This window comes from Sturnus vulgaris, chromosome 4, assembly GCF_052056855.1.
Source record: "Sturnus vulgaris isolate bStuVul1 chromosome 4, bStuVul1.hap1, whole genome shotgun sequence".
Lineage (NCBI taxonomy): Eukaryota > Metazoa > Chordata > Aves > Passeriformes > Sturnidae > Sturnus > Sturnus vulgaris.
Window position 1 is genome coordinate 27,664,253 of NC_142246.1, and position 13,492 is coordinate 27,677,744.

Here is a 13,492-nt window from a genome sequence, read left to right on the forward strand (position 1 = left end):
TATCTTCCTGGCCTCCTATTTGGCTTCATTTCTGTGCTTTTAACTTTCTCCAATTACTTTTACACGTGTGTCTTTTGAAGCAAACCTATGACTCCACAACTCATCATGCCCTCATTCTCTCTTTAGAAAATAGGAAAGCAAAGAATTATTTTCCAGCATTCCATACTGCTGCTTTCCACCCTGTTAAATTCAAGCATACCTTTCTACAAGACCACAGCAAACCAGAGGTTTCTTCTCACTATTATAAAGGTATGAAGCAATTGATTAGGGTATGCTTCTGTCTAGCTATCTGCCATTGCAATGTCCTGTCTTCCAAAAACTTTGAAGTGGCTTTGGTACCTTTAACAATACTATAAATATCATCCTAGGAGAGGGCAGGTGTGGCTCTGCTGTTGGCTTGGTATGTAAAGAACCAGAAGTAAGAAAAACACCTCCCCCTCTTGGTATGAGAGTGGAAGGAAGAATGCAGAATAAAATAAAGCTCATTACGATTATCCAATTTTAAACATTTAATAGTGCACTTATTGAGTATATTCTGTACAGACATCTATAGCAAGTTAAACATTTTCCTTTCTCTCGCGTAGATCATACTCATGTAAAGCACATTTACAATAGAAAACATACTTGAGGTACAAAAACCCAAAAAGAATATCTGAGGTATAAATACAGGTATATTTTAAATAATCTTTATCATGCTTAATCTATGTTTGACAGTACACTGTGGGCAAGTATACATGTTTACAATAGAATGGTATGTACAACATACAATTTTACAAATTCAAAAGTGTTTGATGTAGAAGAATATACAAGATTTTCCTACTCATGAGGAATATTGTTACAGGAAGTACTACATTATTTGCCATTATAAAAAAAATCTCCATCAAAAAGCTTATAATAATACTGACAATGGTAAAAAAGTCTCAGTCAAGATTCCATCTTGCAACTCATTCATACCCTCACCACAAAATACATTTATCACTTAATACTGCACTTTGAAAGCAAATCTTTACCTTTACAGTAAAACCTACAAAAGACATCTTTCCAGAGGACCTCAGGACTTCCTACAGTTCATATAAGTTGGTTCTCAAGAAGGAGAAAATATCCCAAAGGGTTTAAAACACAACAAAACTGCACCCTCCTTTCTGCTGCCAAATATATCCCTCCAAACTGCTCACATGCAGGTTCTGTTCACGTTAACACGCAGCTTTTAGGAAAACAGGCAAAGGGGGGTGAGTAAGGGAAAGAGTTTGTGTGACTCTCCCTAGGCAAGTCACCCCAGCTGCTACTGCACGAGTCCTGCCACCTCCTGCCACCACAACTCCAGTGTTGACTTTTTTCCTCTTGAGCCGTTAGAATACAATAAAATATATAAAAGCTCATTAAAACACCTATAGATAACGCAGGTAGGAGTAAAAGCAATGGACATTTTTGTTTTTTAACAACTGATGTGATTGGCTCTCCTCACCATTGCAGACATTTCATTTCTAAGCTGCTATGTTGCTCAAAAGTGTATTTACTTAAATTTTTTCTAGAATTGCTCATCACTCCTAAAAGATCATCTGGATAAGGAGTGGACAGTAGCTGAAGCAAGCCTCTTGTAACATCTGCTTAGGGTTTTCAACAAATTTAGAGCTGAGCAAAAGGCAGAACTAGCACATTCGAAGGATGGCTACTCCTGGTCCACAGGGGAGTCCCATTCTAGGTTGAACTGTATCCAGCATACTAAAATCCATTCTGGTTGCAATCAGTGTACCAGACACATTTCAAATTCAACTTCTTCTATCCTTTCAACCATTAACACACTCATTCACACTTCAATCTCTGTGCAAACCTTTCTCTGCTTATCTCAGTGAGAACACATTGAAGAGTACCAACTATTCCAGTGGATACACCAGTCCCTCAATGCACTACAAATAAAATGACATGAGTATGTACATAAAGCTAAGTATTTCACATGGGAATGATGAGCCTTCACCATATTTCATAATATATTTTGCATTTAAAGAAATTTGCTTCTCAGAAGCAATTCAAACCATCTAATAGTAATTTTTTTTTTAATTTTTATTTTTTGCACAGTTCTCCTATGTATTCCAGTCGAGGTCTACACTATAGACCTTACATAGACAGGAAGCAGCTTTAAAGTGTATGGTATGGCCACAGTCCTATAGTAATGCTCACAGTCAAGTTCTCACGCTGTCATCCCTTCATGACACGACTTGCAGGTGGAACAGAGGTCTGGTCTGCAGCACACAAGCCTCAGGTTTGGGTAATGTCCCTGCTGCTGAGGTGGGGCTGTTCCTCTTCAGTAGTCACCTGGATTTTACTTCCTTGCTCTCAGGACTCTGCTGACTGAAAGAGTCTCGTATCTTGACAACCTCTGCTGCACACAAATGTCCAAAAGACTTGGTGTACCAGTCTGGCGTGTGGCCCCTGTTGTGCGGAGGAAAAAGTAATGATGAGGAAGGTACCAGTGACGTTGTACATATTTTCTTAATCACAATCAAATCTTTATCTAGGTGGTTAAATGCCTGACTAGGAAATCTCCTTAGTACTGCTTACTGTGCAGCTCAACCCTACTAATATATAGATTTCCTTGAAAAGTTTGTCACAGTAAGGAAAAGTTATGGAAAGTTTTGTGACAACCTTTACTAGCTAAGTATTAAAATGAACATGTCCTTGCATCCAATATGGCTGTTTGAGGAAAGGGTGGGGTTGTATACAAATAGTGATGGTGGAGCACATACTGGAGCCAGATGTGCACTGAAGCCAACTTTCTGTGACATCTCAGAGACCTGTGTGCTTGCCTTTGGGAAGGATGTGCTACTGGCCAAGCTAAAGTCTGTTAAACAGTCTAAGTTTTCCACTGACCACACTGAAACTACACAAGAAAAGTTACCACCACCAAAGGACAAAATGGGATTTCCTACCTTAAATCAATTCTGCACATGTAGGTAAGTTTCGATTTTCCTGACCCGCAGGGCTCAATCAGATACCTCGACAGGAGCACATTGACTCTGACACCTGCCACAGGAGCCCGGTCATGGTCCACTGAGGTTGCTAGAAGCACACAGGCTCCTTTGGGGAAGTTTGTCCTCCATGTTCTAAGAAATAAAGAAAAAAAACCCCAAAAATCCTTTATTTGACAAACAGTAATTCAAACATCTAATAAGAATTCAATTTAGGCACAAATATATTTACCAATATAGCTGATATTATAAAGGAATAAGCAAGGTTGCCATATGTGTAGGATATAAACATCATTGCACATGAATGTCTTACCTTAAGACAACGAAGTCTCTTGCTGGGTGAGGTGCCATGCTGTTCTGGACATACTGGTATATATCTGTCTGGCTGTCCAAAGGCTCGATTACTTTTGACTCTATAAGATCTTCATCCCAAAGATGCTGCTCTTTAAGTAAACGATTTAAAACATCCTCTGGTGTAGCTGATATTTCAATGGTAGTTTTCCATAATCGGAGTGGGGGACCTTCACAAACCTGGGGAAAATTAGCAGAGTCTTTAATTTTCCCCTTCCTTACACTTTCAAGTTTATTTTTTAAGAATCTTATTGAAACATTTTTCCATCTGCTAGTTCTGAGCAGTGAAAGATCCGAGATGAGAAATTTCTTTCCTACTACTTGCACAGTGACTCAGCTTGTTGAGGCTTTGCATGTGTGAGAGAAGGTGTGTAAATTCAATACATTCCTGGGCTGGATAAACAGAAGAACACAAATCCGTGTGTGTTGGCAAACTACTGCTGAAAGACATGGTGTTTTCATATGGTGTGCAACTACATCAAAAGATCAAGACTTTTTTTCTAATATCTATCTGCAAAGTAAAGATGCGTACTGAACCTTCTGTAACATCCTACATCACAAGTGAGCTAAAACCCAGAGCTGTGGTGTGAGTGACAGGGTGCATACCTTCTTGTATGCCAGCTCTGCTTGCTCTGATGTGGAGCAGCTGACCCAGCCTTTGAACTTCTCCTTCATCTCCTTGAGCAAGTCATCCACGCAGTCCTGGAGGTAGCAGTGGTAGTCAGAGGGCTCCGTGTTGCTGCTGCTGCCCCGGAGCTCCTCCAGGCTGAGGGGACGCAGGTCCTGCTCCGTGTACGAGTTCCGACCCCTGCTCATTTCTTCTGGTATCTGAGGGGTGACAAGGGTGAAATCATCCTCCTGCAGCTCTCTCCCCAGATCACAGCTCAATACCCACAGGGACATGTGTCTGTTAGTTTTGTAAGTGATGGGATGTGTATGTGTCAGGTTAAGCACTCAATATGAAGAAATGCCAAAATTAAGTTTGCGACTTTGATTTAACTCAAATTAGTCTCTCTTTTATGGGGTGTCCTATTTTATTCTGTGGAGTATCCCCCTTTACTACACAACTAGATTAATTCCCACAGCACAGTTTATCCTGCAAACTGAAGGAAGAAGGCAACATTGTCAACTGCAGGGAAAGAGACAGGCACGTCTTCAGTTGAGGGCTCTGAAAAGATTTGATGACAGTGAGGAAAACCAGGACTCGACTTGTCTGGTTCTCCATCACAGGCCCTAGAGGGAGCATGCTTTAGTTCCTACAGATCCTTCAACCTATGGTTTGACAGTGTTATATTCCAGGAAGCTTTTGTGGCCTGTCTTGCTAACTCTTGGGAATTTAAGTATAAAATGAGCACTGAAATTCCTGGAAATAGCTTCTTGCTTTGTAATTAGAGCTGAGGTTCAAAGACCCTCATGGCTGCACAATAAAAATTTGAAAATGTGTTCCAAATGAAGCTTGGATGCAACAAAAATGTGCCAAACCCCACAACTGCCTCCTGACTTCAGAGCACCAGAGCCAACAGAACAACTCTCTTTCTCTTCTGGCACCACTTCTAATTCATGTGTGCACAGAGATCAGGACGTAAAGGTTTTTAAAAAGCTATTTATCATAGTGTTAAACTTCATTAAAATAAAGAGACTTTTCATTATACAGCAGATCTAAGACATCTTAATGCATATTCCACCCATCAGTTTTGAAGGCAGGTGTTTTACCTGAAAGAGTTTCTTGCATTCAGCAATCATATGAGCTAGCCCTTGGGTTGCAGCCAGATTTTCATTTAGGTCCTTTTGATCGGGTTTGCCCAGGCTTGGTTTCCTTTGCATCACCCTTCACAGGGAAAAAGAGCATACACATACATACATCCAATTATTTGTTGCAGAGCAAGAGACATGCTTGGGAACAAAACAGTAGGATTCCCAAATGTGCTGGTGATTTAGAGCAGTGCTGCTGGGTACCAAATACAGGCATGATGTTGCCAGCTTCTCTTGCTACTCTTTCTAAGCCTTTTCTTTGGAAACCCCTGCCCCCAGCCACATTTATTTTCCTCCATATGAGCTTGTTCATATTTTAACAAATCTCCAACAGAAGGTAAGATCCCATAACTGTTCTACAGCTGGTGCTCTCTGAGGTGTGTGAGGTGATCACAGCTGGCAGCATCAATCCCAGACTGTGCCTATTGCACATCACTGCTATGGGACCAGCAGCAGTGAGCCCTGCTCCCAAAAACGTACCTTGGGGAAGAATTCTCTCTTTTGAGAGTGTTCAAGTGGAAGAGAGAAGGTGCTAAACAGACAGCCAGGTTTGTTGGTGTCATCTGGTTTTCCTTCACTGCAGCTGTGACATCACTCAGGAAATAGAGAAGAATCTGGAGGACCTCCCTGTTCTCATCAGGTAAAAGCATAATGGCAGCCTTGATAGCTTGGAGACGCTGATCCTTTGGCACATCTGCATAAGATTAGTAATTCTCTCATCAGCCCATTGATTTTCCACACACACAGCATGAATACATCCCAAAGCAAACTCCAGCTTCAAATATTTGACTCGAGTTTGAAGTGATTTCCTTCAGGATGCATACCATTTGTAGGAAACATGAAGGAATTTTTTTTAACCCACTAGTTTAACTACCCTCAGCTATTTCCTGCCTCGCAAGAAATGCAAGCAAGAAGCTGTGCCTAGGCCAGAGTTAATTTTAGATTCAACAGCTACATGCTCCTGCAGATGCACTAAAAGGACAGAAGCCTGGATTCAGGCAGGGAACAAGCAAACATAGTCCAGCCAATTTAGAAGTTCTTTGGCTTGCAAAGAAATTTAAAACATGAATGCATTTTAGAATAGGTAAATTAATTAAGTAAATTAGCTAGCAAACATTTTCAACAGGGATGTCACAAAACATCCAGAAAGTGCTTTACTGAACAGAGAGGGTTACTTTATTGAGCAGATCATTCAAAGTCATGCAGTGGAAAAAGAAAGTCAACGCTGTGAAGCCCCATACCATTAAACAGCTCCTTGGTTACCAACAACAAACAGCCATTGGAAAAATTTGATGTGTCTTTATATAAAGCTTTCTCTTCCAAACTTGAAAGGAACAAAAAATGAAATAACCCAGACCAGATCTGCTTTTTATAAAGGGATTTCCAATAAGCCACCTCTGAAGACAACATCAGAGTCTGAGTCCTGGAGCATTTATATCATCATTAGCAGCCTACCACCCTCACTACGTCTCATAATACACATAGTGCTACCCAGATACTTAATTGGTATTTGCTTTGGGCTTCAGCAACTTTGTAAGGCTAGCAGGTGAGTTTAGAAAGCAGTTTTAAGCAAAAATCAAGTTTCTCATGCTCTCCTCTCAATCAGCTCAAAGCACTTTTAAGCCACGTGCATTCCAGTGTGCAGCCTGGTGCATAGCACCAAAGCAAAGGGAAATTTTGCCCTTTGCAGGGAAGCAAAATTTACAGCTGTTTTAAAGCTCTTTGCTTTACACAGAGATAATACTTCCCGACCACCTCTGGGAATTCCTCAGACCTACCGCCTGCAAAAGGAAAGGAACAGAAACTCCTGCAATGCTCTGTCAAACTTCTTTTGGCTCTAAACCCACAGAGCTGCTGTTTAATATGCATGGAAGTGGAGAGTCTGGTTAGTTTTCTCCATAAACTTGTTTGGGAAACCAAACACGCACAAAAAAATGCTTGCACTGAAAAAATGGTCTGTACAATATTTTAAAACATCATCTGCACCTATGGAGCTCTGAAGGAAATTTCCATAACCTTTTTGTAATTATTTCTTTTCACGAGCATTGATAAACTCCATTTTTTATGTGATTTACTCTGAATACTTTATGGTACTTATCTGTAAAGTAGCTACAAGTCAGTAACACAAAAGCTTACCACTTAGAGCTTGTTTTTAAACAGTTGAGGTGAATGATAGCAGAAAATGAATTATAAGAAAATAAAAATTTTTGGCTGCCTTGCGAATCCCTTCAAAGGTCCCAAACTCTGTTCACATAATGCTTGCTCTGCTCGTCTACTTAGCCACACTAGATGTAGCTAATTTTCAAACCATAATATCAAGCATGCTCAAAGAAGAGAAGAAAATTTACAGCAAGTGATGAAGGACTTATATTTGCTCCTGAACTAGAGAGAAAGGTGAAATTAAAAGAACTTGTACAATAAATTGCAATAAAACTACAATGCCCCCCAAAAAAGCATTCCTTAGAGGCAGCCTGAACTGTAACAGTGACTGGAGAAAAGCAAGGACCAATACAATAAATAGGTGTAGCCCCCAGAGCAGCAGTATTACAGATTTCCACCCTTGCTACACAGATGACCATTTGTTATCTGCTGCAGAACCTCACTACTTACACTGGTATATCTGCAAGAAGGTCTCAGAGAGTTTGTTGGTCATGAGAGGCTCAGGGAGATCACGGAAGAATTGCTTTAACATGTCTGCTACATCATAGGCAGACTGGCCTTCGTAGTTGACGCTGTTTGTGGAACTCTCATTCATTTGACGCAAAGCCTGAATTCTTGATTTGACTCCAGATTTCCTAAACAGTCCAACCTAAATATACGTATAAAAGTAAAGACATTTACAATGGATCTAGAAAATCTCAAGTGCAAGCATGCTCTTTAGCTTCTTAAGTATGGGCTCTAAATTTGCGTGGAAAGCTTTCCACGCATTAATTATCTATTTTGTCCTGTTTTGAGCCTCCTTTTTTCAGTCTGACTCAGGAACAATAACAACTAATGGAAAGCTGGGCTTTGGGGGGTGCATGCACGTGGAATAAGAGAGTAAGAGAACACACCTGATCCAGACAGTGGTTGCGGAGGTAGCGCATGGCTTGCTGAATGCTCTGGGGAAGAGGCTGCCCCGTGCGCTGCACGTTCACTTGCAGTGGCACTCCAAAGACATTTCGGTCTTTATAATCTGGCACCTTTATTCTTTTCATAAATTTTGGTACTGCCCTGTTTAAGTGAAGAGAATGACACATATTCAACTTCTGTTGATTATTTATCTTCTGTATCTCCAGTAATTTGGCAAGTAAGTGAAAATTAGTGAAACACATTTAGTAACATGAACAATAGTGACAGTATAAATTAGTTAATCCACTCAGGGCTGGAAAGGGTGAGGGGAAAAAAACCCAAGAGTTTCTCTAAGAGAAAGGCTTGACATTTGAGGCAGTATGCTGCCTCTAAGTATTAATGTGGTGCTATTCCATCAATAGGAGGAGCAAAGCTACAGGGGTAAAACTGCAGGGGCCAGATTGAATTGCAAAAGAGTCAAAATAAATCTTGCGGTCAGTGACCCCTTATAACACTGCTTCTTTAAGTTTCAGGAAAGATGGGCATTTGAACAATGAGCTTTTGTATGTCAACTACTTGTTCTGCAAAGTCCTCAAACTGGGTCCACCACCCACCAGTGTGGGGAACAGCAGGAAACTGATGTAATACATTTGAGTTTGTCAGCTAAAAACTTCAGCTCTATAAACAACCCCTTTGAAGGACCCCCCTCCTTGTCAGCCAGTGACTTTTGTTACCCCCACCTCCCACTCCAGTTTCATTGAGAGGCCTTTCCATCTGCTTATGACTCCAAGGAAAAAGTTACTAAACACAAAGGAATGATTTACCCCTGTGTCCCCAAGAGTATTGGTTTTATAAAGGGGGGAAAAAAAAGGCACTAAAATGTGAAAATATTGAGGTCATTTTCCTAAACAGGGAGGAAAGCTAATGTCCAGTGTAACAACTAATAGGACATAGTTGCACTGAAAACAGGGAGACATTTAACATTTCAACATACAGTACAGCTATACAAACAGTGCATTGGATTTACAGCTGACTAATCTGTTACATAGTAAAACAGAACCAATTTGTATTGCCATATAGTTAAGTTTAGGGCATTATTGATACATGTATGAATAATACTTGCTTTGTCAAAAAACATGCCAATGGAATGTGAAAAAACACATTGCGATCTCCACTGAGAATCTGAAGCATGCAGGGATAACTGGTCAATACTTATTTCTGTCTTTCAGAACAAACAACTTCTGTATTTAGAAAGACTGACATAATAACAGCCTTTGAACAGGAGGTACTTTGATGCCGAAGCTAAAAACTCTCTGTGACTCCTGGGGAAGGGAGGAGGCTGGCCTGTGGTATGGACAAGGAAAATTTTATTTGCGTCCTTTGCATCCTGAAGGTTACAGGCTGTACTGCAGATACAATAATAAAAGAGCTTTCTACTTCATTCTTCTGGCAAAACATATTCAACTGGGTTACAAGCACCTGGCCACAGCAGAAACTGCTGCCTACAAACAACTCCATGGCTCTCCCAACCTTTCTTCCTCTCTCCATCTCTTTTTCAAGATAACTGATTTATAGTGCCTTAAAAAGGGAAACCAAAATTTTGGCTAGTGAGATACTAGAGTTAAGAGAAATTTATGTTATTTAATTACATAATTATGTAAAGGAAATAATGCAAATATTTAAGAATAACTGAAGAAACGTGAGCCTATTAACATTGGCTGCAATTTGTGCCACTGCTTGCTAATTGCCTCAATAAACAAGTGGTCCTTCTTTTGCTACAGATACTGAACATTTTCCTCTTCAGAAAGCTGGTCTGTACCTCATTGCTTTGGTTCCCTCACATGTCCCCATAAACACATCTCTGAAGCCTAATAGGATTACACTTACGTAAAGGGTTAGTGATTTTAGCCCCGTCTTAGGAAAACACAAATCACTGTCAGCACAGGCTGGAGGAAGAAGTGCAAATATGGAAAAAGAAGGATTGGACGGATGCATTACATCTTTCCAAACGTTGCCTGGGATAAAGCAGAACTGTCATGCTTGCATAGTCAGGCTCTCTATACACAGCGCTGTGTCCTTACCAGCTGAAACCATGCTTGTTGGAAGGAGTGTACTTCTCCAGGAGAGCAGTCAGCTTCAGGAGAGAGTACTTCTGCAGCAGGTTCATCTGTGCCACAGACTGGCAGTTGATCTGCAGTGATGCTGAGCTGAGGCTGGGCCGGTGGGAACTCTGGAAGCTGTGCCACCTTAGCTTGTGCCTGTGGAGAAGATGGGAGACAGAGAAAGGGCAGGTTACTGAAATGTCTCAGCAAAACATGAGCAGCAATTACCGCAAATGCACCGCTGAGATCCCTGCCCTTGGCGGCTGCATTCTTCTGAGATTTCACAGGTATCAGCCAGCAGCATCTCTGCCTCACCTGGTGCGATGCAGTTGGGCAGGTGCTTCACATGGGAATGTGCACTCTGAGCTGACCCACAGCTACACAACCTTGCCCTATCAGATATACTCCAAGGGCTCCAACGCCCTTCACCCAAAGTGCTTTCAGTATTATGGCAATGGGAATCAAAAAAGCTCCATTAACAAAAAATGGCATGAATTTTTAAAGGACTTATCAAATAGGAACTCTGCACTTCTAGAAGTCCCATTAAGTTTAAACAAGCAGCTGTAGATGACTAAATGATTTGCACCACTTTTAAAGGAAAACTGGAAACAAAGCTAGAAAGAATTAAAATCCTTGCTCTATTCACAATACAAAATACAGTACTGGTAAAACTCCCAGCAGAATCTGGAGGCCACTGGAACTCCCCCAGTCTCCCATTGTGCTACACTGATCAAGAGAATGTAATCAAGCCTCATTTTCCTCACAGATTTAGTGCCCTAGCATGCTATTAGAAACAGCCTGGTACTGAAAAATGCAATTTTTTGAAACAGTCTAAAAGTCAAGGCTTTTACTACACACTGACACAAACCAGAACATACTTACTCTTGGTTCTCCTAGCCAACTTAAAAAGTGATTAATCCTACTTGATGGCACTCCCCTCCCATGCACCATTTCAGTCTGAAGAATTATTGTGCCCCAAAACTGCATTAACATTGCTTTTTCAACGATGACTCAGGCTGAACATACAAACATACAGCTATGAATCGTAGGAACCACAAGGTCTTGCCCAAATACTTCTCTTGCCCATAATGTTTTTGGGAAGCAATGGAACAGCACATGTGTGCTTGAACAGCCACAGCTTCTACTGCACCTTAACTAAGTGTGGTGCAGCTACTATAGGGGGCTGGAGGGGCACCCCAGGCTACCCCAAGTGCTAATGCTCATGATCTCACCTGCTGGAACGTGTCAGCGATGCACCAACCCCAGAGTCTCTCCTGTCCTGGATCCCTGTGGGCTCTTCTGTTTCATTCAGTGAATTCCCTGTACTGTCAAGGTCACTTGGTGTCCTTCGATCATTATCTACATCAAGGTGAATCTGCTTTGGAGAGGAAGGACATGGAGAGATGGAGTCGAGTGCTGAGTCAGAGTCCCCTTCATCTGAGAACTTCTCTGACCACTGGTTCACTATTCTCTGCATCCCTTTGACATGGTATAGGATGTCATCTAGTTCTGGGAATATGTCTTCGTTTTCGAGGTCGGCCAGGTCGCTTGTACTGGAATACAGGATTGAACCTGGCACATTGTCGTAAATGCTCAGGCGGCTGCTCATTGAACTGGAGGAGTTGCGCCTTTTTCCCATGCCCAGCTCTTTGGAGCTGTCGCCACTGTTCTCCCTCTGGAGGGTGAGGTGGCCGTGTCCATGGAAACTCCCTGTCCTCCAGTTCACAGAGGTGTTGCCTTCTGTAGGGGAGAAGTTGCCATTGGAGAGTGCTTTGGGAAAAGTGCCAGGCTTATGATCCTCAGGGATAAAAAACACAGTGTCTTCTGCAAAACTGCCCCGGTTTTTGAAGTTCTGTTCCATCACATCGCTGAATGTTGACTGATTGAAGGGGTCAAAGCCTTCCAGGTACATGCCCACCCTTTTATTGTAGGCACTGAGGCTGCGTGTTCGTGTGACAGGACTGGGCGTGCTGACAGCACTGCTCGTCTCAGACTGACTGCTGCTGCTGCTGGTCTGGGTGGAATTGGAGACGCTCCTCTTTCGTACCATAGGGAAGTTGATGTGATTGCCATTGAGGGTGGAAATCTCCACACAGTTAAGTTGTTTCAGTTTATCTTCATCCATGCCCTCCTGCAGGATTGGCCCGCTAATAATCAGGCCAAGCTTTGAAGGAGCTTTGCTCTTGCCATGGTGAGAACTCTTGATTTTAAGACTCTCCATTCTCTTGAGCAGGCTCTTTGTTTTGGACTTGGCGTTCTTCTCGTTGGCTTTTGTGCTGAAGCTGAAGCTATTCAGCTCCCTGGGCGAGGGCAGGCTGCTGAATGAGTCATCATTGGCTACAAAATTGCTCGATGAACAAACGCTCACCACCGAGTTTGTCCTGGTGGTAGACGCCTCGCTCTGCAGGGTGGGTTGGTGGCTGCTGGTGCTGCTGATGCTCAGGATAGAAGCCACCTCCTGGCGTTCGCTGAGGTCCGTGAGCACACTCTCCCTACTTGCTGCATTCGTCAGGTGAGGAGCTTCTGGGGACGGGATGTTCAAGTCCGCTTTTGGAGGGAAGACATCAAACTCTTCAAGCCTCGACCACCTCTTGCTGTCCCTCTGAAAAGTCCATTTGCCACTTATTGCACAAGGTTCATCTTCATCTGAATCTTCACTCTGCAAAGAAGAACCCTGAAAGTATTGCTTGCAAACTGCTCAAACAGCAAAGGTGGTTGCATTTAAATAAAATGTCCACTAAACTGCTTTAAAAGCATGACCTTGTTCTCACTGAATTTAAAGTGAAAACAGTGTTTTACTTCAGGGAGAGGAAGATTAGACCATAAAGTCTATCACGGGAAAAGATAACATAGTACAGGCAATATATTTTGACTGGTTTTAAGTACAAAAGATATAACGTTCATAAAAAGAAACAAACTATACAATCTACTTTAAATTGTTCTATTTTAAAAACTCTAGTATCCATAGACTTTTAATTAATTGGTCACAGTGGATAGCCCTCACATCAATGGAAATTCCTGGCATGCATAACATTTTAAACTGGAGTCAGTCAGGGGTTGGGGTCCCTCTGGACTCTCTCCAAAGCTACACTTTGTTGATAGTGGCTTTATGTTTATACTCCTCTTTGCAATTACGAGATGTTTCTCATACATTCTGAATTTTAGGGGCTTAATTCCTTACCCATTTGGGAACTCTGAACAGCCTCCTAGCTGTGACTAATGAGACAGCAAAAGTAGCTCTTGCACTGCTAGAGTGTGATGGCTCCAGGC

The 13,492-nt window shown here is 41.9% G+C and overlaps 1 protein-coding gene across 3 annotated transcripts in view; it reads right to left on the bottom strand.

Moving 5' to 3' along the window:
- Window positions 1-491: 491 nt before the first annotated feature.
- DLC1 (DLC1 Rho GTPase activating protein) overlaps window positions 492-13,492 on the bottom strand; it is a 216,252-nt gene continuing 203,251 nt past the window's right edge. For all 3 annotated transcript variants that reach the window (XM_088163409.1, XM_088163410.1, XM_088163411.1), the window contains 10 exons: window positions 11,455-12,881; window positions 10,202-10,378; window positions 8,123-8,282; window positions 7,680-7,878; window positions 5,550-5,763; window positions 5,031-5,145; window positions 3,924-4,145; window positions 3,280-3,497; window positions 2,928-3,101; window positions 492-2,430 (listed from right to left, as the gene is read on the bottom strand). In XM_088163409.1, coding sequence (XP_088019535.1) covers window positions 2,310-2,430; window positions 2,928-3,101; window positions 3,280-3,497; window positions 3,924-4,145; window positions 5,031-5,145; window positions 5,550-5,763; window positions 7,680-7,878; window positions 8,123-8,282; window positions 10,202-10,378; window positions 11,455-12,881 — 3,027 coding nt within the window. In that variant the 3' untranslated portion in view covers window positions 492-2,309. The remainder of the gene's footprint in view (window positions 2,431-2,927; window positions 3,102-3,279; window positions 3,498-3,923; window positions 4,146-5,030; window positions 5,146-5,549; window positions 5,764-7,679; window positions 7,879-8,122; window positions 8,283-10,201; window positions 10,379-11,454; window positions 12,882-13,492) is intronic.